We start from the raw sequence: 24430 nt of genomic DNA on the forward strand, positions 1-24430 counted from the left end.
TCCAGCAGGTTTCACTGACTTCAACATCTACCCCGCCGGCGTAATACAGCACATTTCCGGGTACATTCCCCATACCCAGACACCCATCACTGTGTGTTTAACGATAAACATCTTTCCTGCATGTATAATTAATTAAGGGTGTTCACCTACGACTCAACGAGTTATAACGAGCTGTCGCATACACAAGTTGTTATTAATTGTGTGTGGCTTAACGGTCATAATTATTAAAAATTTTCAGTGTCCGTTTGTGTCGTCCTCGTTGTCTAGTTTTTTAAACACTCCGCATCGGAATATTAACCATTGAATGCCGCAGATAATTGCACCAATGCATGAGTGTCACGGTTCTTTAAGTGGCCACAGGCCTTGCGTGTCGTATAATATGCTTTCAGGAGTGTGGCAAATTCGTTGAAAAGGCTGTTTGACAGTCAAATCATCCGAGTCACGATCCCCAGTCATGAGGTCCTGACGAAGAAGAATAACAACAGCTAATATGCGATTTACCTAAACAATTTGTATTTTTGTGGACCCGAAAACCCCCGCCTCGTTTGCGCGCTTGATATAGGTAGCTACCTACATCAACATACATACATTATGCCGGGTCCACACCGAAAACAAGTCGCGCGACAACTCGTTAAATTTTACGATAAGCATGATAATTATCGTAAAATTTCTTAAGCAATTATGATAATTATCGTAAAATTTAACGAGTTGTCGCGCGACTTGTTGCCGGTGTGGCCGCACTTTTATGTTTACAATTCATTATACGAACATCTTGTGAGGTGGCTCTATAATATCAAACTTGAATGAAAGAAGAAATTCTGATATTCTCAATAAAATTGAGATTACCTAGTGCAAAATTTCATAATAATTGTGACTATTTTTTCACATTTTGTGAATAAAATTCTCATGAATGAAAATACAAAATATTACGGACTTCCATATATTTTTAGAACGTCAACCGGAAACCACGAAAATAGTTATTTTAGTAAAGTTATTGTGAATTTATTAATTTTGATCACATGCCAACAGATTGATAAATTGGAGATCTATCTTTCATCCGTGCTGAATATTATTTATTGACGTAGTAAGTACCAGATACATAATAAAATATACATAATCATGTCTTTACAAAACGTCTAAACCAGTGATTCTAAAGTGTGGGTAATTGTCCCCCTGGATGGCGCTAGACTTCTTAATATTGCTGTAAGTAGTGTAAGTCAATGGAAGTCAGAAGCATTTGAAGGCGTTAGGGGTCGCTGGGACTATCAAAAGAAATAATAAAAATAAAAAAAACAAATAGCGGCCTCTAACCTTCACCTGTATGGAGTTATTCGATGTGTGTGCATTCGTGTTATACGATATATTATTTTATTTATTGAAAATTCAAACCCTCTCCATGTAGATTGTAATGAGTGTAGACTTCTAGAGTATAGGCATGGCCCCCGCATCCTGAAGCGGGCCCCCAGACTAGGGTCTTTGACGGCCCCCTTACCTACCGTTAAGGGTAAAGGCAGTGTGATGCTCTACAGTACCTTTGTCCAAATGGTGTACGAGGTAAAATTAATGTCTATTTTTAGCGATTTTTTAATACATTTAATACATCCATTGGAATTATGGAGTTGCCGAGTGGCAACACACAATTAAAAATTGCATCGCACAACCAATTTATCTCACTTATCTGGTCGACTCGGCACACCGGGCCCCTCCTGAGCCCGGGCCCCCAGGCTAGAGTCCTGTCAGCCCATGAGTATAGGTATACAAACTTAGCAGCGTAATGCTTCTAGCAGCTAAATACGAGAAACTGTAATTTAATATACTATCGAGTTGTTTAAATATTCAATACGTAGGTTTATAAATATTAAAAAGAAAAATACCTACTTACATATTTTTTAATTAAAAATAAACTTAGATATAAATTATTATGAAATTGTCGTATAATGTGCTATTAAAATGTTGTCTAATAAGTGAATGGAATTTGGATGTACCGGTGCTATTTTTTAATAATTCATATTTTAATAATTAATGTGCTTCTTTATTTATTTATCTAGAAAATAAAAAGCTGTAGGCACATAGGTGTAACTTGAAATCCTTTTAATTTTTATCGAGTGATATGGAATATGCCGAATAATAATTATTATATTATACAGTGTCGCAATAGGTATAGTCCCCCAGTAACGTTTACGCGACTCAGGTGGAATCTATCAAACTTTATTATTAGATCAGTTGACTTGTTGTGATTATAGGCATCAAATTAAATTTAATATAAACATTTAGGTACTTACCTACAACCCAGAAGAAGGAATTTCTATGAAATTGTCCGGAGATCGAAGCTGGAATGAAATGCATTCGGACGTCTGCATAAAATATTAAAAAGAGACCTCAAACTTAATTAACTTAATTAGTTAATTTTGAAAAAAATGAACAATTTAGGCGGTGGGAGGGTGCGGGTTTCACAAAATCTATCAGGTGTCACTTCATTCCGCATTTACGACTACTTATAGGTACAGCTTTATCCGGGAGCATTCCCCATATCCAAGCACTCCGCACTTTGAGTATAGCGATGAATACCTGGCCTGCAACTATAACTCCAACTGCAACTGCAGCCACAAATGGTTATCGAATACACTTGGACTGACGAGTGGTTGGACATTCCGCGTCAGAAGTCCTAAAGCAAATATTGGATGTCCCAGATTGTCGCACCAAATAATGAGTTCTACGGGTTTTCCATTGACATGGGTCTTAAGCTTCGAATGCCCTGGTACCGAGGTCCTGGTGAAAAAGAAGTGGTAATATTCCATTCACCTACATAATTTGTACTTTTTTCATTTCGGGGGAGGTACGGACCTGAAATTCACCCCCCCCCACCCATTGTGCGCCCACCTCCCTCAAACTAACTAATATTTAACTAATGTGTTCGTGTGACAAATGTGACAAAAATACAGCATTCCCCAACTTGTCATTCAAGGAAAGATCAATGGGAAGCGTAGCAGAGGACGGCGCCGCATTTCGTGGCTTAAGAACCTCCGTGATTGGTACGAGTGCTGCTCCACCGAACTGTTCCGGGTAGCAGACGACAAAGATAAGATCGCCTTGATGGTGGCCGATCTCCGCTAGGGGATAGCACAATAAGAAGAAGAAGTTCATTTAGTAGTGCGGAACATAAATACCATTAAAATGCGGCTAAAATCAGCTAAAAACTGTAACACAACGAAGTATGAATCTAACAATGAATAAATTGGTAATGCGTCGATGACATTGAGCTACTTTACAAGTTACAAGCCAGCGAATTTACAATCTGCTTGTAAACTCGCCCAGTGTCATCATCGAACTAGCTAACAAGCAGATTGTAAACAATCTACCGAGAAAAGTTGAAAGCCGGGCTACTTTACTTGCTGGCGTGTGGGCAGTAGAGCGATAGTGGCGAACCAGCCGATAAAAAAACGAACTACTCAATACGTCCTGTCAAATAGTACAAAAAATGACGGTTTCAACTCGCTAGCTTGTTGGTTTCTGAGCTAATGGAGAGTTTTGTGTGTCATAATCACAATCGCACTAGCTGACTCGCCCGCTTTTAACCTCGCCGTCAAGCAGCTTGTAAAGTAGCTCAATGTCATCGACGCTTAAAGGCGGAAATAAGTATTGCATATTATAATAAAGTGTAAAGACCTTGAAATGGAGATTGGGAGGCCACATTTATAAGTCGAAGAACAGCTGATCATTGCTGGATAAATCTCACCGCGCATATTAATTAAGACATATTAATATGTAGGCATACATGTACCTAGGTTAAAAGGTGACAGAGAGTCCGTTGGAACGATGAGGAGATACCATGTTATAACCATAGATTAATAAAGGCAACTAAAAACGGATAAAAGTCGATACTATACCATGAAGGACCCTGCATCCAGCAGTGGATCGAGAATGGCTGAGATAATGATGATTTTGTTTATTATAATAATTTCAATGTTGCTAGGTATTGCAGTAGGTAGTTAGGTAATTGCATTATTTTTACAGGTGTTCCATTTTCAAAAAAACACAAACCTACTCATACATGGGATGTAAGCAATAAACTTGTGTAAACAATGTATTTTCTGTGGATATTTTATGTACAACATCCGACCAACATCATGCATCGTGAAGATGTCGTTGAGATTCGGAATTCGTTAGGGGTCGTGTTTTTTATTACTCTAAGCTTTCTATTCGGTAGGTAGTTTAACTGTTGTTTCGATGAAAGATGCATGGAGACTATATTTTTGAAATCCAGAGGCGCGCCTCTAAGAAGATGATAAGATCTAATTCTGACTTTAAATTTATATTGATGGAATATGCTATAATATAATTACGAGGCAATAACGTAGATATGTTTAGTATCAGAAGAGCAATCAAATTATTATTTGTATAATATTATATTATCGAGTATTGCACTCACCGAATAGATAAACAACAAAAATAACTTACTAAACCGCGGGTGAAACAAATCTTACCAACCAAGAATTGGATTTTCGATTTTAATTCATGTTATATTTCACCATTTTTTTTGATACCACGTTAGTTTCTTTCATATCTATGTGAATCAGCGCATCTATTCCATACACAATACTGCTATCGTCGGTTATCGAGGGTACTTTATCATAATGTTTGTATTGAGGTATTATAATTGTTACAATAAGTTAGCCGTCTAATTTAAAGTCTAAACATTCAAAACTATCTATCTCGCTTTAAAATTTGGCACAGCCAAGAGAGTTGCTGTTAAAACGTAGCACTTATTGTAACAAGTACAACTAACTTACTGTAAAATTTATAATAAGTACTTCAATACAACAACTATCTTCGATAGCCACCGATAGCGGCCGATATCAGTCTTGTGTATACTGTATAGCATAGAAGCGCTGGAATGTTTCTCCCTCAAATTTACTCGATCCACTGGCAAGTTTTTTTTTTTTTGCAGAACCTCATTATTTTATCAATCTAGTTGACTAAATATGTGTACGTCTTGATTTCTAATGAATGACTTCAGTCTGCGATCATCAATATTGTGTTGGTTTTGTAGGTAGTTAATTATAAAAAACTGGTGTAAAATTGGTGTGTGCACAGAAAATAAATTAGGTAAGTACATATTAAAATAAAATTATTAATGTTTCGATTCATATAGGTAGTAATTATTTATTTGATCATAGTATCAAATTGTCATACTCGTGAAAATTGTAAGATCTACTTTAAAATGAATTTATTTAGATTTGATATGATTCGTGGAATGGGTACGTCATACTATTTCCGTTCTTCGCAAATATTTTAAATATTTCGCAGTCAAAGTCCTAGTGTGTTATAATATTATTAGAATGCATTAGGTATAATATTATACAACGTACAAAAATATCTTTCGATTGTTCGAACCTATATAGGTATAATAGATATACCTAAAAATACTAATAACTCGAGTGCTTATAAAAATATAATTATTAATTATCGTAATAATGTAAAGTGATAGTTCGTAGATCACTAAAGGCTTGTTTAACTACGCACTATTGGTATTAGTGCGAGTAGTCAGTAAAAATGATTAGTACCAAGCCCGTGTGAATAAACCCTTAAGACGGTTTTTAAGGCTACACGGTAAAATGGAACTAAATACGTAGAGTGTAGTTAGGTGTAAATTATAGGTAGACTGTAGAGGTAGACCAACAATTTTGACGTTTATGTCAGCGAATGAACACATCCTCTGAAGCCGGTCTAGAATTATTATTTATATCGAAAGTCCATGATTATTGCTACAATGTGATTGTAGATACGGGATGCTTAGTGCGGTAGAAATGGTATGACCCGGCTAGTCAGGCTTAACCATTGATTTACCATATAGGTAGTATAGGCATTTAGCTAAATTAATATATATTTTATCAGCTCTCAGTCAATCATTTCAAAACACATTCAAACCCATTCATTAGCCAGCGTAGTGGTGTTAGAATTAGACGATATGCAGCCAATGAGATCTTATATCGGGTTTGCCCAAACTGTACGATTTTCATTTATAAGAACGTCTCCATGAGCGCAGCGAAAATAGCAAAGCTCATTGGGCTTAACAGTTACAGACCTACAAACTTATCTGAAGAAAGGATGGGGGAGCCACTGTCGAAAACTACCCAATCAAGACTTGCAATTGGACAGAATCTAACATTCAAATGACGTTTTCCAAAAGGCGTCCATATGGTAGTTTGTAGTTCCATTTTTGACCGTTCTTCAGATACGTTTGTAGGACTGTATAATGGTGAAATGAAGGTTTGAACTTTTTTTTATCTCGTCAGCTATCTAGTATAATATTGAATGACTGAACCTCAGTAGGTAGGTAATACTTGTAGTTAGTATCTAGATATCAGTTATGTAGGTACACTTCCAATTGGTAATAAATAATATTGACATTATTTGATAATGGTCAACACTACGAAAAAAGTACGTGTGCAAGTAAAGTATTGATCGTGATCAATGAATCTGTTTTTGTCAGATTTATTAGTCCGCGCTGTAGTATATTATAATATTGTTATGAATATCTTCGAAGGGGTGCAATATTTTCGTGGTGACCGAGAGCTTCCACGGGGCGCCCCTGCCAACAACACATGTGTTGATCGCTCAGTTTACGAGGGCGGGCGTCTTGTTCCGCTCCGCAGTATCTGCCAAACTCTCGGCGGGTCGCACCTCGCACCCGGCACCTCGCGCGACATCCGACCTCGAGTCTCTCTTTACTTTACCGCGCCGACAAAATCGCTCGACTTTGTTTTTTAATCGCGGCCGCAGGCGGGCAATCGCGAACAGCGCGCATTTCGGAACGTGCTCCTCGCGATTCGCGGAATTCGAAATTTAAATCTGACGTTTTGACAGATGTGCGCGCGTTTTATTTACAATTGAAAAAACTTCGATTTTGATACATTTTCACTGCTCTAATCAACATAATATCAATACGCATTCATTATAAAAACATCTTTAATACAGTCAATATATTAATCAAAAAACCAAAACGAAGAAATTGTGTTGTTATTATTAAAACTTTTCATGTTCGAGGTTGTTTTTGTTTTATAAAAATATTGTAAAACAAAGAAATGAGTATTTTACATTGATTCAAAATTCGAATTAAAAATAAGTGTTGCAAGTCTACACTCAAAATAAAATTTTAATCCGTTCATTCAATTTATTATAATACCTACTATTAATAACAAAGTCATCAATAACTTTATAGAAGAAGCAGTGTTGTGTGTTGAACGCAGGGGTAAAAAGTGCTCGTCGCGGAGAACAGTGAACGTGAACACAAAACGTTTTGTTTACAAATTGAACGATGTACGGCGGTGTGCGTAGACAGACATTTTACACGTGCTCCGTAAAATAAGTTAGGGACAAAACGAAAATACCACACGCCCGTCACGTAGCGGAATAGGTATATCTTGGCTGCAGCCAGCTTTGGATAGCGGAAGCAGGCGTCGAGGAGCGGATGTTACGATGGCTATGGGTAAGCTGAGACGCCTTTCGGCATATTAAAAACACGCCGGTAAAACATTAGGAACCACAACAACCATTTGCAAGCGTGCTGTTGTTGTTATACTATTATTATTTTGCGATGCGCAAGCCACTTGCGTTGTCTGTGTAGGTACACCCAAAGCACTTAGTAATTATTTTTTTCCATTGATTATAATTCCTTTAAGTGACAGAGAGTCCGCTTCTGATACTGTGAGTCCTGGGTTCTCTCGCGTCTAGAAAATAAAAATATATTTTCAATTGTGTTTGGATGTGAAGCATGAAGCAATGACTAACAATAATATCTGATAAAATATTCATCGGGAGTTTATAATCGTGTAATTTTATTTTATGTAAAAGCCATTTAAGTATGTATTTATATATTTATGTATTAATTTTGAAAAAAAAACAGTATTACGACCAATATCATATTGACCCAATATCATTAATTTATCCCATCATTTTCGTACATTGCAGTATTCGCTAAGCTTGCAATATGTTAGAACCCGTCCCCCACTTCTTACAACGTATTTTTTTTTTTTCATTTTTTGAGCAACAAATCTTTTTCAAAAATATTCCCTTTCTCATTCAGATTTAATATACTTATTTCGACATATTCTTGTATATAATATGATTTCCGATTTTCAGAATTAATGACGTACGAAAAGTAGAATTATAATAATTAATTATATATCACGTGATATGTACCTAGATATACGTGGACTAAAACAATAGTACAACTTTACTGTAAACAAATACGAGTGCAACAGTGCGAGGATTACTGATAAGTTATTATAATATTTTTAGAAATAAAACACTCAACCGAGTATTCCATTAAATCTTTTACGTATTAGTACCAAATTTTTGGAAACACCGATCTATTGCATTAATACTAAGCAAATTTTGCTTAGTTTTGGTTTTCCAACACATTAAAAAAAATATTTTATTTGGCTCTCGGGACGACAGTTTCGCACCACTGATTTATGATTGTTTGATTAGGAGTGACTTGCAGTAAACCTTAGTTTGGATGCATCTCTCAAACACTTTTTTGTAGTTTTATCTTGTCTACTAAAACATAGTGCACCAATAATATTATTTGTATTTTTATGTAAAAATATGTTTTTTTTATAAAGGTGTTTAAACTGTTATAAAAAATGATGATAAGGATCACTCTATCTCAAAAGATTGGTAAGCGTTTACTGCAACTTACTACATACTATTAATAATTTATAATATTACTTATCAACTATTATTGTGTATTTATATTTAAACAAAAGTAAACACATTTATTTTCACATAATAATTCAATCAACAGAATTAAATTAGTCAAACAAAAGAACTCGAATATGCGTATTTTCAAAGAAAAATTAATTCCAAACAAACTCAAATTTTGCATGACTACGTCATAACCATGCAATCAAATAGTAAAACCCTTAATTTTCACACTCAACAGAGGCCCATATTGTGATGCCACCATACGTCGGCGTACCCATATTAAAATAAACATAAATTTTAGTGTTTAGTATTATTTCTACTTTGGTAAATCGCTGAACAATCAACAAAACTTTGAGCCCATATTTAAAGCAAAGCTCTACCCGAAATAAGGATATTTGAGTTTTGACTTAATCATTGCATAATAATGCAAAAATAATTACAAGATAAAAAGAACTTTTATATACCTACCACGTTTTTAAATTTTCTGTTGAATCATATAAACTTGACAATTCTATGTATTAATAATTTAGGACAAATAAGTTATAAGAAAAAAATCATTTTTTCGCTATTTTGCAACAAACAAAATAATATAGAAAGAATACTGAAATGTCATTTTGATTCCCAAGTAACGCACGTATATATTAATAATTTAGTTGTTAGGACTACCCCCTTCCTTAACAACCAATAATAGTGGATTGGATTACGGATTTCTTCCGAAATAACTTTTCATACAAAACAGAATTAACTGAAAATGAATTCAATTCATTTTCAAAGTTAAAAATCGATTGCAAGATTTGTACTGGATAAACAACCACCGGACAAACAAGAATACGAGCTAAGAAAAACGTGGTAATATGTAATATTTTCCGAGCTCTCGATTATTCTTTCAAATTATTATTGAAGTTTTACTTAAAAATCTATGACATATTGTGTATCAAACGAAAATATTCTCTTCGGAGCCAGGTACGATACCCTTTTTTCCTAGCAACCGATCTAAACTTTTCCCTTCAAAACTAAATTTGGAAGCTTTTTTTTAGCTTTTGGCCAGTCGAAAATTTGCTTTCGAAGTCTCATATTACGGCGTTTGGCGAAATTACAGTACCTGCATATTTCTGTGTATACATTATTAAATTTATTGCTGTAGGTACCTACCTTTAGCCGACAGATTGTGTACCTACCCAAATTATTATATCTTTCATGGCCAATTCACATTTTAAGCTAATTCAAAACAGTAACCTGACAAAAACTAGTGCGTGAAAATTTTTAAGTTTCGTCTTTCTGAAAGCATTTCGACTTACGTTATAATGACTCTCAGGTACATGTAGAATTTGTATCGTAGACTGTAGTATACAATACAATATAGACATAGTAAAGTTCATCTGCTTGCTTCTAACCATTGATTTACTATGTAGGATAGGTCTCTATCTAAATTCACATAGATTTGATGCATACACAATTATTTAATAACAGTTCGTAGAGTTTTTAAGGCCAATCACTTGACAGCGCATTAATATGTATTAGACGGTATAATATAGCCAATGAGGTATCGAGTATCGACTAATTAGTGTATTGTATAGTGATTTTCAGCAAATGAGGTTTAGATGGGGGTTGTCCCAAACTGAAGGTGGGGAATGTAAGATTTTCGGTTGGAAAGACATCTCCATGAGCATCACATCTAATCTGCATTGCTAAATAAAAATAAAAAATGTTTTTTGGTTTCAGTGAAAAGAGAATTCAAGTTTTAAACTACATTTTCTCTTAAATTATGTAAAATTATTGGATTGTTTTGACATAATCTGTAAGTATACAGTGTCTGTTTAGATGTTATGTCAAAACAATCCAACAATTTTAAATATTATAAGAGAAAATGTAGTTTAAAACTTGGGTTGTCATTTCACTAAAACCAAAAACACTGTAGTTTTACTTAGCAGGGCAATAATTGGTACTAACTATAAATAGTAAATTAAAATAATGTGTGGCGCCATTTTTAAACGTGCTATAAGGCGCGACCCTTAATAAATAATATTAAAATTGATAAACATAATACAAATATGTACCACTATTGTTTACATTACAAAAGATTTAAATAAAATTCGCCGTATTGTTGACAAATACGCCGTGTTACGTTATACGCATGATTTTATCGATGTTGCATTTGCATGAATGTTTTAATGCAAATCGTATTTTTTTTAAATTTATTTATGACATTGTAAAAGTGTGCTTGCATTCTTACCATTATAAATATCGCGGCATGTAAATCTGTTTTGATTATAATGTCATATAATATTTTCAAACCGGTTACTCAATGTTTAATTAGGTACTTATCTCAATAGTAACTACCGACATAATTAATTAAATTAACTCGTTGAATAATAATTATTGTTTCGTTTCCTCCTCGGATAGGGAATGGATGATAAATTTAATAATTAACTGTGCATCCGTTTACAAACTTTAGCATGAAGCTCGACTTGGGGAGTTGTTCCATACGTATTATCCTATTTTATCATACAACTATCAAAACTCCCTCCGAATAGTGAGTTCACCTTATTTGTAACGTAATCATTCACTTTGTGGTAGTCTGTATGTATCAGTGTTGCCATTTTTTTGTCATCGAATAATAATTATAGTACGCGGTCCAAGAAATTATAGTACCTACTTCGGTAAAAATTATACATATAGTACCTACGCGTTGTTATTTGTTAAAAATGTACTTTTTGTACTATTGTACTATGTTTTTGGTTTCTCACGAAAAGAAAACAGAATTTAAGATATTCTGAGGTTATTTTTATTAGGTATGTAGGTACCTCTTCCAACCAAACTGCTTACTGGCTACTTAATTCAAAGATTTTCATTTTAGATCAAAGTCAACGGCTTTTTCTTACCTCTTTGCACGTATTTTTAGTACGGAAATATCGAACTTTTAGTACTTTTGGCGTATTTTGTAATGTTAAAAGTACGTAAATCTTTAGGATAAAAATACATTTTTCTCCGGTATTCAAAATTGTAATATTTTGGGCGTAGGTACTATAGGTACCTTTTTAATATCTTACATAGTAGGCGGACCAAAAATATAGTACAAATATGCATACCTGCTAGATAATCTTGAAAAATATTTTTTTTCCGCATTCTTTCACCCTGTCACGCCTCAGTATTGGGGCATAGAACAAGCACAAGTTGCGCCACCGTCCATCGCACAACTCTCGCGCCTCCAGCCATGCCAGACCTGCAGCGCGCAGATCTTGCCCAGAAACTACTATATACCTAATATAATAATAATATTACATTAAACAAAAAAAATCATAACAAGTGTTTCTATTAAAGAAGTTGAAGAAAACCTTCTATAACCTAGTCTAAACCGATTTTACATGATTGTGTCTTCTTCACTGTGTGCTTTCTCTATACCACAAGTTCCTAACCCATGTTTCAAGACCGCTTTGTGTAGGAAATCCTATAAAAATCTTATCTCACGAAACTGCTTTGATGGTATATTATAATTCGAAATCTTTAGAATCATAGATTCTATATTCATTTGGTTTCTTTTGTGGTCTTTCCACATTACACCGGTCCTTACTTACTAGTGGATCATGATTCATGAAACTGATTAGGGTCCACAGAAAATTCGAAGTAGGTAGCTAAACATCAAGGACTGGGAGGGATACAAAACTACTGCATGCCTTCATCAGGTAATGAGTCGACATCCATTGATTACTTTTTACCTTTGTTTTAATAGTTTACCTTTACAATTTTACCCCGGCTCTAGTGATTTGAAAATTTATCGAATAAATATTAAATAGTGTCTTTTGTTTAAATTCATAATTAATAAACAAAAAATATGCGCAAAACGGAGCGTTTTGTAAATTTTTAATATTGCACTCCAATTTGCAGCGCTGTAGCACACTGTCTATACATTCTCGTAGTTCACACAAAAGTCGTAGAGAATTATGTTTTCTATAAGAACAATAATAACTATTTTTTATCGTTGTTCCTGCTGGTGAAGAGATATTGTGAAAAGCCCCGGTTTTGTGCGCCATTTTTTTCAAGATGGCAGCGTCTCCCGACGTGTGCCAAGGTCGAAAACTTAAAAGTAAGTACCTTTTGCATGATAAAGCCCTCTCGTTCGGGCCCAGCTACTGGACTACTTTAGGGTTTTTGTTTTTAGCAATTTCAGATTTCTGTTATGAAAAGATTCAAAAGGTGAACTGGCACAAAAATGATAGGTAGGTACTTAAGCTTTAGTTTAGGACTAGAGATGAGATACACATACTGGCAACTCGTTATATGTTCGTATTTTTTCTCGTAAATACAACACACTGGCTCTGAGATAAGTAGGTATTAGGTACATGGTATTTTTTATTTTATTAAAACTTCTTATTTTATTTTTAGCAGCACTATTCACACTTGTCTTATTCTCGAATGCTATTAATAAAACATATTATTACTTCTTGAAAGCCGATATTATAGACTTCTCGTGACTACATAATATTATTACTTGCTAAAGAAAATAATAAATCTGGGAATCGTTTTTCGTAAAATGCGTGGGATATGTATGACGCTTCCGACTGTGTGTTGTGAAATTATGATTTTAATATACTTACTGAATTACCTTTCGAAAGGTGTGCTAGATAAAGATAGGTACGCAATGTTTAATTAAAAATCTATGATGTATCAACTATTACCAGGAAACAGTTGGTTAAAAAACTCTAAGAGTTCGACGAAAGAAAATGTTTCAAGAGAGAACACAAAAATAATGGGACATGCATTACCTTCTGGGCGTGGGTGAAATAAAGTACGATTCTCGAATGTAGAGAAATATGGGATGTTAAAAAATATGTATGTAGGTATGTTGATATTTAAAATATTTAGGTCTGTACTATAGTACTGTATAGGTCTCTACTATGTTATATTATTATAATAATATAATAGGTATACAACCACTAAATGGTGTCACGTAAACGCAATATCCAATATTGGTAATATTTGAGGACATCAGAGGTCTTAGAGCGGAATGCAGAAACATTTGTTATAACTAAAATTTCCTTAGCAGAAAACACTATGCAGAAACATTGTCCTAGTTAAGATCATTTCTATCAAAAATAATACCATATTTAAAAATTCTCTTTCCTATAGTTTAGGTAAATTATTTTATAATTTTTAAACGATGACAAAAATATGACAACTGCATTTTATAAATGCAATAACTATAAATACATATTAATATTTAATTATAATACTCTTAAGTTTCCGTTATAAGTCATTATACGTGATTCCACAGGCACCGCAAGATATTTTTTTTAAATGGTAACACTAGCGTCAAGTGTCATTCTATCATCTAGCATCTTGTATTTCTGCGGGCTGGCGTATAAAAGTAAAATAATATTCTGCAAGTACATGCCAAACGAATTAACACTATCAATATCCATATTGAGATACACTGTTAAATGAATTTGAGTATATGGACTGTTTTATAGACATGCGAATTTATTTTGACAGCAACTGTCAGTGGTAAATGGTAATACAGAAGGGGGCGTGAAGCGGGGGCGCATTTATTTGTATCTTATTATTCTCCTGACCGGCCATGGTGAATCCTGCGCCCGGGTGTTTCGCACCCCCAACACCCCGCTTGGAGAGTACCTGAATTTATGTTGATAGATACTGAGATAATAATAATTATGTCGTGCGGTTTCTGGGTCTCACTTCAATTACGGAATATTTTACCTACTTACGTGAAATCCAGCAAGTATCGTATAGGTATGTATATATTATATAAAAGTATTAATCGTTTCGTAATATTCAAAACATTTGGCTGAATCCACGATTATTATCTACGATTTACTATTTGTTTATTCGGTCGTATTATTTTATTCTGGCAACATCATCTCGTAAAATTTCTTGTTACTGAGAATACCTACGTAGTGGCTTTTCTCACAAAACCGCGGTGACTTCATCAATCTCACATTTTCTGCATCATAAATCTACATCGGCCAAATTTAGTCGCTACGCCGAACTGTTATTAGGTGAACTGGAATCGGTGAATACATTCTTTATTCAAATATTTACATCTACATTTTACATTTACATTTTACACCAATGAGTGCCCACCTATTTAGCGGTCAAGTCTAAAAATAAGTTCCTAAATATAACACTGTTCCAGTATTAATTTCAGCTGGAAATTTGTAAATTACTGAAGGGGTCAAAAAAGTGGTAGACAGCGTCAGATTAGGCCAGCGATTCATAACCTTTTTATCAATACCTATGATAATTAATTATCCGTGTCCGGAAACTTGTACGTATACAGTTCGCCGTATCACACTTCACTGTGAAATGTTGTATCGGAAATATATGGCCGTATATTAAAGACCGTCCAACCTCTTTGGGTCGTATACCTAGTACAGTACTGACATCAAATTCATGTCTAAATAAAATAAAATCTTGTCGGTTTACACTTTACAGGAAGCCAGCAGCAAACAAATTTTGAAAATAGCCGGATTATTTGTTAGGTTAGGTTTTCAAACTTGAATTCATGAATTTTGCCAAAAGCAGCTATGCAAATTGAATTAATGTTCATGTTGAATCTAATAAAATTGAAGACCGTTTAATATACGGCCATCTCTTTCCTATGAGAAAGCTCACGGCGAACTGTGCCTCGATGAAATGTTTTATGTACAATTTACATGTAGGTAACCTAATTTATCTAATTGTTTACTAGTCACACACATAATATTATTACATTGTCTACATTTAAAAAAATACTGTGTTTACATTTCAAATAAGAAATAACAACTGAAATAATGATGGCCCTAGTCAAGCGGTGTACAACTAGGGTTGCCAACTTCATTCTAGTATATTTATTATTTACTTATTTAATTCCGAAATATTTTTACGAAATAAAATTACCAATTTATTCTTATATTATGATTCCACATTATTTTATACTAAACATCAGTCATACAGAGACACGACGTTTAGTCAATTTGTAGAAAAGTGCATAGAGAAATATGAAATAATTACACAGAAATAGATCGTGTTAAAAGGCAAACATTTAATGATCTTTGATTAATTTAGTTTTTTTTTTAATTTCTGATCTCAATAATATTCTTATGTCACCATAGTTTGATAACCTACGTTTTCACGTGTAGTGTCGTTATGAAAATGCGTACTATGTTTTTTCTTTTTTGACAGAGCTTTCGTCGGAAGCGTTCAGCTTACGTAGCCGTTATGCCGGATACGTGTCAGCAGGTGTGCGCCAAAATGAAGGGGAATAATTATGTACTTACGTATCCTTAAATCTCGATTTTTCTCTTCATTTCTCATGTGAAATGAATTGTCCAGGGAAGTTATCAAAGATAATAAATTGAATGCTCATTCTCATAACTATTAGTGGCTTGGATATTATGTTATATGGGTACTAACAAACCGCCCTCGTGTTTCCGTTCGGAAATCTCGATTGAGAGAAGTGATGGAATGTTTTTGTCGAGGGGGGGGTAAACTGATTTATTGAGACAGTAGTATACAATTCTTTTTACAAAACGTCTGTGAGGGAAAGAATGAACTTCGTGGATAAACCAAACACGTAGGTAGTCAACCGGCTTTATGACTGACAGCGGGGCTTGCAATGCGTGCATATTATGGGTGCCATCATAAAAAGGCGATGCCAGCACCCACATTTTATATGTACCTACCTATGGTATTGGACCACAGAAAAAATACTTTTTGATTTTGTTCTATCGTGGTTCTCAACAGAAATTGACTATATTTTCTCTACGTAACTATGTAAGAAGGTACTATAACATAGTACCTATATACAGTGTATCCTAAATCGTGGCTAAAGATCTTATTTTTTATAAATTCAGGGATCTAAACCTTGAATAATATTAGGTTCCTGCCGTCTTGATGGTGTGTTGTCAATCCTAATGGTTAACTCTGATTTTTGTACAGCCGGTTATACTATTCGTCATCATTTTTTAGACGCTCTACTTTGTGTCAAACTTAGTTAAAAATCAGCTCACACGTACGTATCATTTTGGTGCTAAAATAGTTACCAAACGGAAAGGTGTAATGACCTTCGTTGAGTGAGAGGCAACCTAGGTTATTGAACACCTTTTCTTGGGTTCAAATTATATCCGGAATATATTTTTTTGTATGTGAGAAAGAGAATCGAACCGGCAACATCCGGTCCTGCGCGCCGGTTGTAATCCTAATTTCGTCACGCCCTAATCGCTTTGCCATTACAGAAAACCTGGCGAAATTAGTTCCTGGGCATTAAAATTGTATATTATACAAACTGTTGATTAAGAATTTTGCGCTTGTCTTGTCTGGGATTAATAATATTTTTGCCGTACTATGAATATCTAATTATTTATTATGAAGGTTTTAAATACCTACATAGTAATCTTATTATTATTATTGTTATGGGCAATTACAGAAACAAACTGATACGTAGTATAGTCAGTGGCGCACCCAGAGGGGGTGGGGGGGGGGCAAGGGGCCCTGGCACTCCCAAACAATGAAATTCAAAGGCAATATACTATACCTTGGGCTTAGACAAATAAAATCACGGCAAAAAAATTATTTGTAAATATTCTCAAGCACCTTTTTAGAAAAGTTTCTTAGATTTTAATTTCTAACTCACAAATTTCGAAACATTAATGTCGGGTTTTTTTTAGAAACCCAATCCATAATGGAACTGTCAAAAAATTCTCGGTGTCCACCCGAATTCCAGAGTGGTGTAGGTCATGGCTGGGGAGGGCTGACAGAGCTCTAGCCTGGAGGCCCGGGCTGTGGAGGGTCCGGCGTGTCGGGTTGACCAGATAAGTAAGATGAACAGACATCATAAATTAGCTTTAAGGGGGGACATGCTCAGCGTAGGTCAAAATGGAGCTTTTATTACATTTTCAAAGCATGATCCTGGCCATTCCTTAAACGTTGTAGATAATCTATTTATATACTTTTGAAACCTTATTATCCTTTATATTTTTTATTTTAAACATTGATGACTGCATAAAGTATTTTTATTACATAAAATAGTATTCTTTTAAACATCTCGCTCTAATGTTTTAGAATATAGTCATATTTCAGTACATGCATGTGCAGTGGTGTTAAGATTTTTTACATTTATTAATTTTTAAACGCATTTATAAAACCATTAGTATAATTTATGTCAACATTATTATAGTGAAATATTTACGATAAAAAATTATATTGATAACCTCTGTGATCCCAAATTTGACAAGAATTAGGCATTTTATTATTCAAAAAATGGGCAAGATTAACACACTTGAAGATAATTCTAAAGATACTATTATAAGCTATGTCTTTGACCATTCAAGTGTGATAAACATCCTACTAATAATGATTGCTTTATAATAATTATTGACCTAAGAATAAGGTAGTGTTTTTTTGAAATACGCCATTTCTTTTGGCATTCCCCAGTGGTTAAGCTACAACATACGGCCATAGAACCTACATACTTAAATTATTTATTACTTGTATAGATAAATGTATCCTACATCATATTTTAGTAGAACTATTGATTAAGAGAGGGGTAGAGTGTTTTGGGTAGGGGGGGGGGGGTTACTTCAGAATGATTAGTATGAAAACGGATTTATTGGGGTGCAGTTGCACAAATTACAAGATAAGTATATTATATTATGTTTGATTACACAGAGATGATTTAAAAAATAATCTAGACATTCTTTTATTGTGTTAACTGTCAATTCGTGGTGGAAATGCATTGTACCTATTATTAATTTTTAATAAAAACGCAAATTTTATCATACTTATATAAGTTGTAAATGTCTCTCTGAGGCGAACGAAGCCGTTCCAGTCATTGTCAAAAGTGGAATCAGTACGTTAAAATTAATTAATAATAATCTAGACCAGGGGTTCCCAACCTTTTTATACTCTAGAGCACATTTTAATATATCGGTGGGGTGGCGGGCACCACCTATTTTTAATCGACAAACTCCTTCCATAACTTCTCATTTTCCCATAATTAATTTTCTCATAATTTATTAATAAATAATAAACAAAAATGTTTCAAAATAATAAAACTATTATTCAAATTGCATACACACAAAGAAATGTATTTACAAAACGTAAACAAAGTAAACAAAAAACACAAATACAAAGAAAACATTTTATAAAAAAATAGAATATCAATATGTCAATGTGATCTTTGGCATTGCATATCATTGGCCAGTGCCTCATAATTAGGAGAGTATGACGATAATCCTGTTAGCAAACAATCATAAAGATGCTTATCGGTGAGTCGAGATCTATATCTTGATTTTATTAAGTTCATGTTTGAAAACAATGATTCGCATAAATATGTCGAACCGAAAAATGATTCAATTTTATATGCCGCTTTTTTCAAAAATGGGAACTTTTCTCTGTCCACTGTATTCTAAAAGTCCTCTGATATTAAGGATTTAAGCAAAATATCATTCTTAAGCTCCAAAATTTCTAACTCTAGTTCTTCTGTCTTACCTTGAACAAAATCTGCAATACATGCGGCCATTTCCATTACATTTATTTGGCAAGTAAAAGGATTGATACAGAAGGAAACAATTGGCTCGATATCTGTAAACTGCAAAAATCTCTCTTCAAATTGTTTTTTTAACACTTGAAGATGCTTAATAAATAATGACCCGCTTAATTCATTGTTACCTAGCATTTTATTCATATGTGGGAAATGCACGAGAGAATTGATCTGCAGATGTGATATCAACAAATCCAATTTAGCTTTAAATGACTTTACAGAGCTTATCATTTTAGCTATGTTTTTGTCTTTCCCTGCAACTCCAAATTTAAAGAATTCAATTTTTCCATGATGTCTGTGAGAAATCCCAAATCAATCAGCCAGCGAGAGTCATCTAGTTCATCATAATTTTCCTTTTTATCGTTTAAAAATACCGTGAAAAATCTGTCTCTGTCGAATAGTGGCGGGCACATACGAATCGTTCCGCGGGCGCCATGGTGCCCGCGGGCACGGGGTTGGGAACCCCTGATCTAGACTCTCGTTTTGATCGGATTCTTGTTTTAGACACTGAGGAGGCCCTTGCATGATTTTATATAGGGGGCAATATTTATAGCTATGCCACTGGAGGGGGGAGTTAGTAGTACATTGTAGTTACCCATAATAAGAATTGCAATATTTGAAAGAAAATAAATTTGTTACTTATTAAATTAAAAATCAATTCTTTTTTAATTTGTTTGATTTTATTTATACTTAGTATTTTTAATTTTCCACTTTTATACATTACCGAAACCGGCATTGTCTTACAACATTGTTGCTTTTTGGCTCCTTTTTACAGATTAAAAGTCCTCTCAATCAATTTCACTAAGCGCACTATACGAGTAGGTACCTACTCATCTTCTATAATCTAATATATAAAAAATAATATTTGTTTGTGTGTTTGTTTGTTTGTTTGTTTGTTCGTATTGAATGCACTGCCATACCGTTCATCCGATTGCGATAAAACTTTGTTACCTTTTTGCTTGCACTTTCGTGAAGAGTATAGGCTATATCTTATATATAAAAATGAATGTCTGTCTGTCTGTATGCCTGTTTGTCTGTCTGTCTTTCTGTCTGTCCCGTATGCGTTCCTATACCATTCATCGGATTACGATGAAATTTTGGTAAGTGGTTGTATGTACACCCGCAAAGGTTTCTGAATTAGAAAAATCATCATCTTCTTCTTCTTCATCATTCTATTTTCTTTTATTCGTATGGTTCCTATACCATTCATCCGATTGCAACGAAACTTTCGTCAGTTATTGTACACACACCCGCAAAGGTTTCTAAATTAGAAAAACCATCTTCTTCTACTTCTTCTTCATTATATCTTCTTTTATTCGTATGGTTCCTGTACCATTCATCCGATTGCGATGAAACCTTCGTCAGTTGTTGTGGTAACGCCCGCGAAGGTTTCTCAATAAGTACAACTATCTTCTTCTTCTTCATCATTCTATCTTCTTTTATTTGTATGGTCCCTATACCATTCATCCGATTGCGATGAAACTTTCGTTAGTGGTTGTGCCAACACCTGCAAAGGTTTCTGAATTAGTACAACCATCTTCTTCTTCTTCTTCATTATATCTTATGGTTCCTATACCATTCATCCGATTGCGATGAAACCTTCGTCAGTTGTTGTGGTAACATCCGCAAAGGTTTCTGAATAAGTACAACCATCTTTTTCTTCTTCTTCATTTTATCTTATGGTTCCTATACTTTATACATTATTCTTTATACATTATTCGTATGGTTCCTATACCATTCATCCGATTGCGATGAAACCTTCGTCAGTTGTTGTGGTAACACCCGCAAAGGTTTCTGAATAAGAACAATCATCTCCTCCTTCTTCTTCTTCTTCATCATTCTATCTTCTTTTATTTGTATGTTCCCTATACCATTCTTTCGATTGCGATGAAACTTTCGTTAGTGGTTGTGCCAACACCTGCAAAGGTTTCTGAATTAGTACAACCACCTTCTTCTTCTTCTTCATTATATCTTCTTTTATTCGTATGGTTCCTACACTAATCATCCGATTGCGATGAAACCTTCATCAGTTGTTGTGGTAACACCCGCAAAGGTTTCTGAATTAATACAACCATCTTCTTCTTTTATTTTATATTCTTCCATTCATCCGATTGCAATAAAACTTTCGTCAATAATTGTGCCAAAACCTGTAAAGGTTTCTGAATTAGAATAACCATCTCTTTCTTCTTCTATTCGCAATGAAATTTTGGTGAGTTGTCGTGCGCATGCCCACGAAGATTTCTGGATTAGAAAATCATCTACTTCTTCTATTCGTATGCGTTCCTATAACATTCAACCGATTGCGATGAAACTTTTGTGAGTTGTTGTGCGTACACCTGCGAAGGTTTCTAAATTAGTATTATATAAAATACAACGTTTATTGTTTGTTTGTTCCATGCAATTTTGATTTTTTTTACTACATATTAATAACGTTTGCATCATAGACTATAGATACATCTAGACACCACCCGTTGCATTGCTAAATGAAGCTGCGTGCCATGCGTTTGGTTTGTGAGCGAGCGAACGCATTTGTCTACAAATGTTCGAGACCATAGACCATTTCGGTAGTGCTCGCCCAAAGTGCTCGCACTAGACGCTCAGAATTAAAATATAATTTTCTATTTTTTTACGTTATATAGTATTTTTAAGCGGTCAAAATGCAACCATTAGGTAAAAATATCCATAATTTAAGTTATTTTAAAGAAACACTAGGTCACTGATAACATATATAATAATATACAAATAAATTATCATGAACATGTATCAACTTACCTATGAAACGTAATACCATATTCTTGCCTATCAGTATGGCTACCATATTTTAATACAACACACAGAACCATCTTTCCTACTTAATTAACAAAAAATATTTACCATTGACTTTATGTCTAACACAAAAAATAGCAATTTAGCAACACGAGCTACGATGCTACGTGAAGCGATTCTCCACGATTTGTTGGCGATACTTTTATAAACTAACGAAAACATATGTAGACCTTTTATCTTACTCTAGCGCGTGTCGCAGAGATTATAAGGGTGCCGAATACTTTCTCACTCGCACTCATGCATCGTTTTTGTTCAGGCCTTGGTTTGCATACTTTGGATTCGATTTTAATTTAGTGGTCTTTTGTTTGACCTATACTCCTATTAGAATTATTTTCATATTGCCATATTGTATAACACAGATATTTTTATATTAAAAAAAAAATTACCTCTGGAAAGGCCGAGCATCTAACAGAAATACTTTCTCAATACAAGTTAGATGTTCTCGGGATCAGTGAGTGTCGACTCACTGGCATTGGCGAGAAGTTTATTCGTGGGTTTCGTCTATTGTACTCCGGACACGCCATATTGCGACGTAGTGGAGTCGGATTGCTGATGTCCAAGGAAGCTTGCAAGTGCCTCACCAGCTGGGAACCTATCTCCGAACGTCTACTCCGCGCTACTTTCAAGACCAAGTCGGGCTCCATCACTTTTCTGCAGTGCTATGCTCCCACAGAGGCTGCTAGCGATGCAGATAAGGATACATTCTACGAAAGTTTGGCGGAAGCCGCTGGAAATATCCCCAGCTGTGATCATGCAGTTATCCTTGGTGATCTTAATGCCAAAGTAGGATCTGACCCCTCGCTTGGACCCTTTGTGCTGGGAAAACATGGCCTTGGCCAAATGAACGATAATGGTTCCCGTCTGGTAGATTTTGCCTCAATGAATGGTCTTGTGATTGGTGGTAGTCTTTTCCCTCATAAGACCATCCACAAATATACATGGACATCGCCAGACGGTAATACAAGAAACCAGATCGACCACATTTTGGTCAAAGCGAAATACCGGCATGAACTGCTAGACGTGCGGACATATAGAGGTGCAGACATCCACAGTCCACATCCACTTTCGCGAAGAGTATAGGCTATACTAATATATAAAAATGAATGTCTGTCTGTCTGTATGTCTGTCTGTCTGTGTGTCTGTCCCGTATGCGTTCCTATACCATTCATCCGATTGCGATGAAATTTTGGTAAGTGGTTGTATGCACACCCATGAAGGTTTCTGAATTAGAAAAATCACCATCTTCTTCTTCTTCTTCATTCTATCTTCTTTTATTCGTATTGTTCCTATACCATTCATTCAATTGCGATGAAATTTTCATCAGTTGTTGTGGTAACACCCGTAAAGGTTTCTGAATTAGTACAACCATCTTCTTCTTTTTCTTCATTCTATCTTCTTTTATTCGTATGGTCCCTATATCATTCATCCGATTGCGATGAAACTTTCGTCAGTGGTTGTGCCAACACCCGCAAAGGTTTCTGAATTTGTACAACCATCTTCTTCTTCTTCTTCATTATATCTTCTTTTATTCGTATGGTCCCTATATCATTCATCCGATTGCGATGAAACTTTCATCAGTGGTTGTGCCAACACCCGCGAAGGTTTCTGAATTTGTACAACCATCTTCTTCTTCTTCTTCTTCATTCTATCTTCTTTTATTCGTATGGTTCCTATATCATCCATCCGATTGCGATGAAACCTTCATCAGTTGTTGTGGTAACACCCGTAAAGGTTTCTGAATTAGTACAACCATCTTCTTCTTCTTCTTCTTCTTCATTATATCTTCTTTTATTCGTATGGTCCCTATATCATTCATCCGATTGCGATAAAACTTTCGTCAGTGGTTGTGCCAACACCCGCAAAGGTTTATGAATTTGTACAAACATCTTCTTCGTCTTCTTCATTATATCTTCTTTTATTCGTATGGTTCCTATACCATTCATCCGATTGCGATGAAACCTTCGTCAGTTGTTGTGGTAACACCCGCAAAGGTTTCTGAATTAGTACGACCATCTTCTTCTTCTATTAATTGTATGAGTTCCTATTCCATTCATCCGATTGCAATAAAACTTTCTTCAGTAATTGTGCCAACACCCGCGAAGGTTTCTGAATTAGTACAATTGTCTTCTTCTTCTTCTATTCATATGTGTTCCTATACCATTCATCCGATTGCAATGAAATTTTGATCAAGTGTTGTGCTCACGCCCGCAAAGGTTTTTAAATTGATACAACCATTTCTTCTTCTTTTTCATCTATTCTATCTTCTTCTATTCATATGCGTTCTTATACCATTCATCTGATTGCGATGAAATTTTTGTAAGTTGTGCGCACACCTGCGAAGGTTTCTAAATTAGTATT

At 34.7% G+C, this 24430-nt stretch overlaps 1 protein-coding gene across 1 annotated transcript; it reads left to right on the forward strand.

The window, feature by feature from the left end:
- The first annotated feature begins 22624 nt into the window (after positions 1 to 22624).
- On the forward strand, positions 22625 to 23152 carry LOC147078310 (protein CFDP2-like). Its single transcript, XM_085960453.1, has one exon. The coding sequence runs from the start codon at positions 22625 to 22627 to the stop codon at positions 23150 to 23152; it is 528 nt and encodes a 175-aa protein (XP_085816579.1).
- The last annotated feature ends 1278 nt before the right edge of the window (positions 23153 to 24430 follow it).

This window comes from Rhyacophila brunnea, unplaced genomic scaffold (genome assembly GCF_057557595.1).
Source record: "Rhyacophila brunnea isolate RB1 unplaced genomic scaffold, BYU_Rbru_1.0 scaffold_11, whole genome shotgun sequence".
NCBI classification, from domain to species: domain Eukaryota; kingdom Metazoa; phylum Arthropoda; class Insecta; order Trichoptera; family Rhyacophilidae; genus Rhyacophila; species Rhyacophila brunnea.

Excerpts from the sequence above, each read along its gene's own strand:
- LOC147078310 (XM_085960453.1), top strand. The coding sequence starts at position 22,625 with ATGTCCAAGGAAGCTTGCAAGTGCCTCACCAGCTGGGAACCTATCTCC.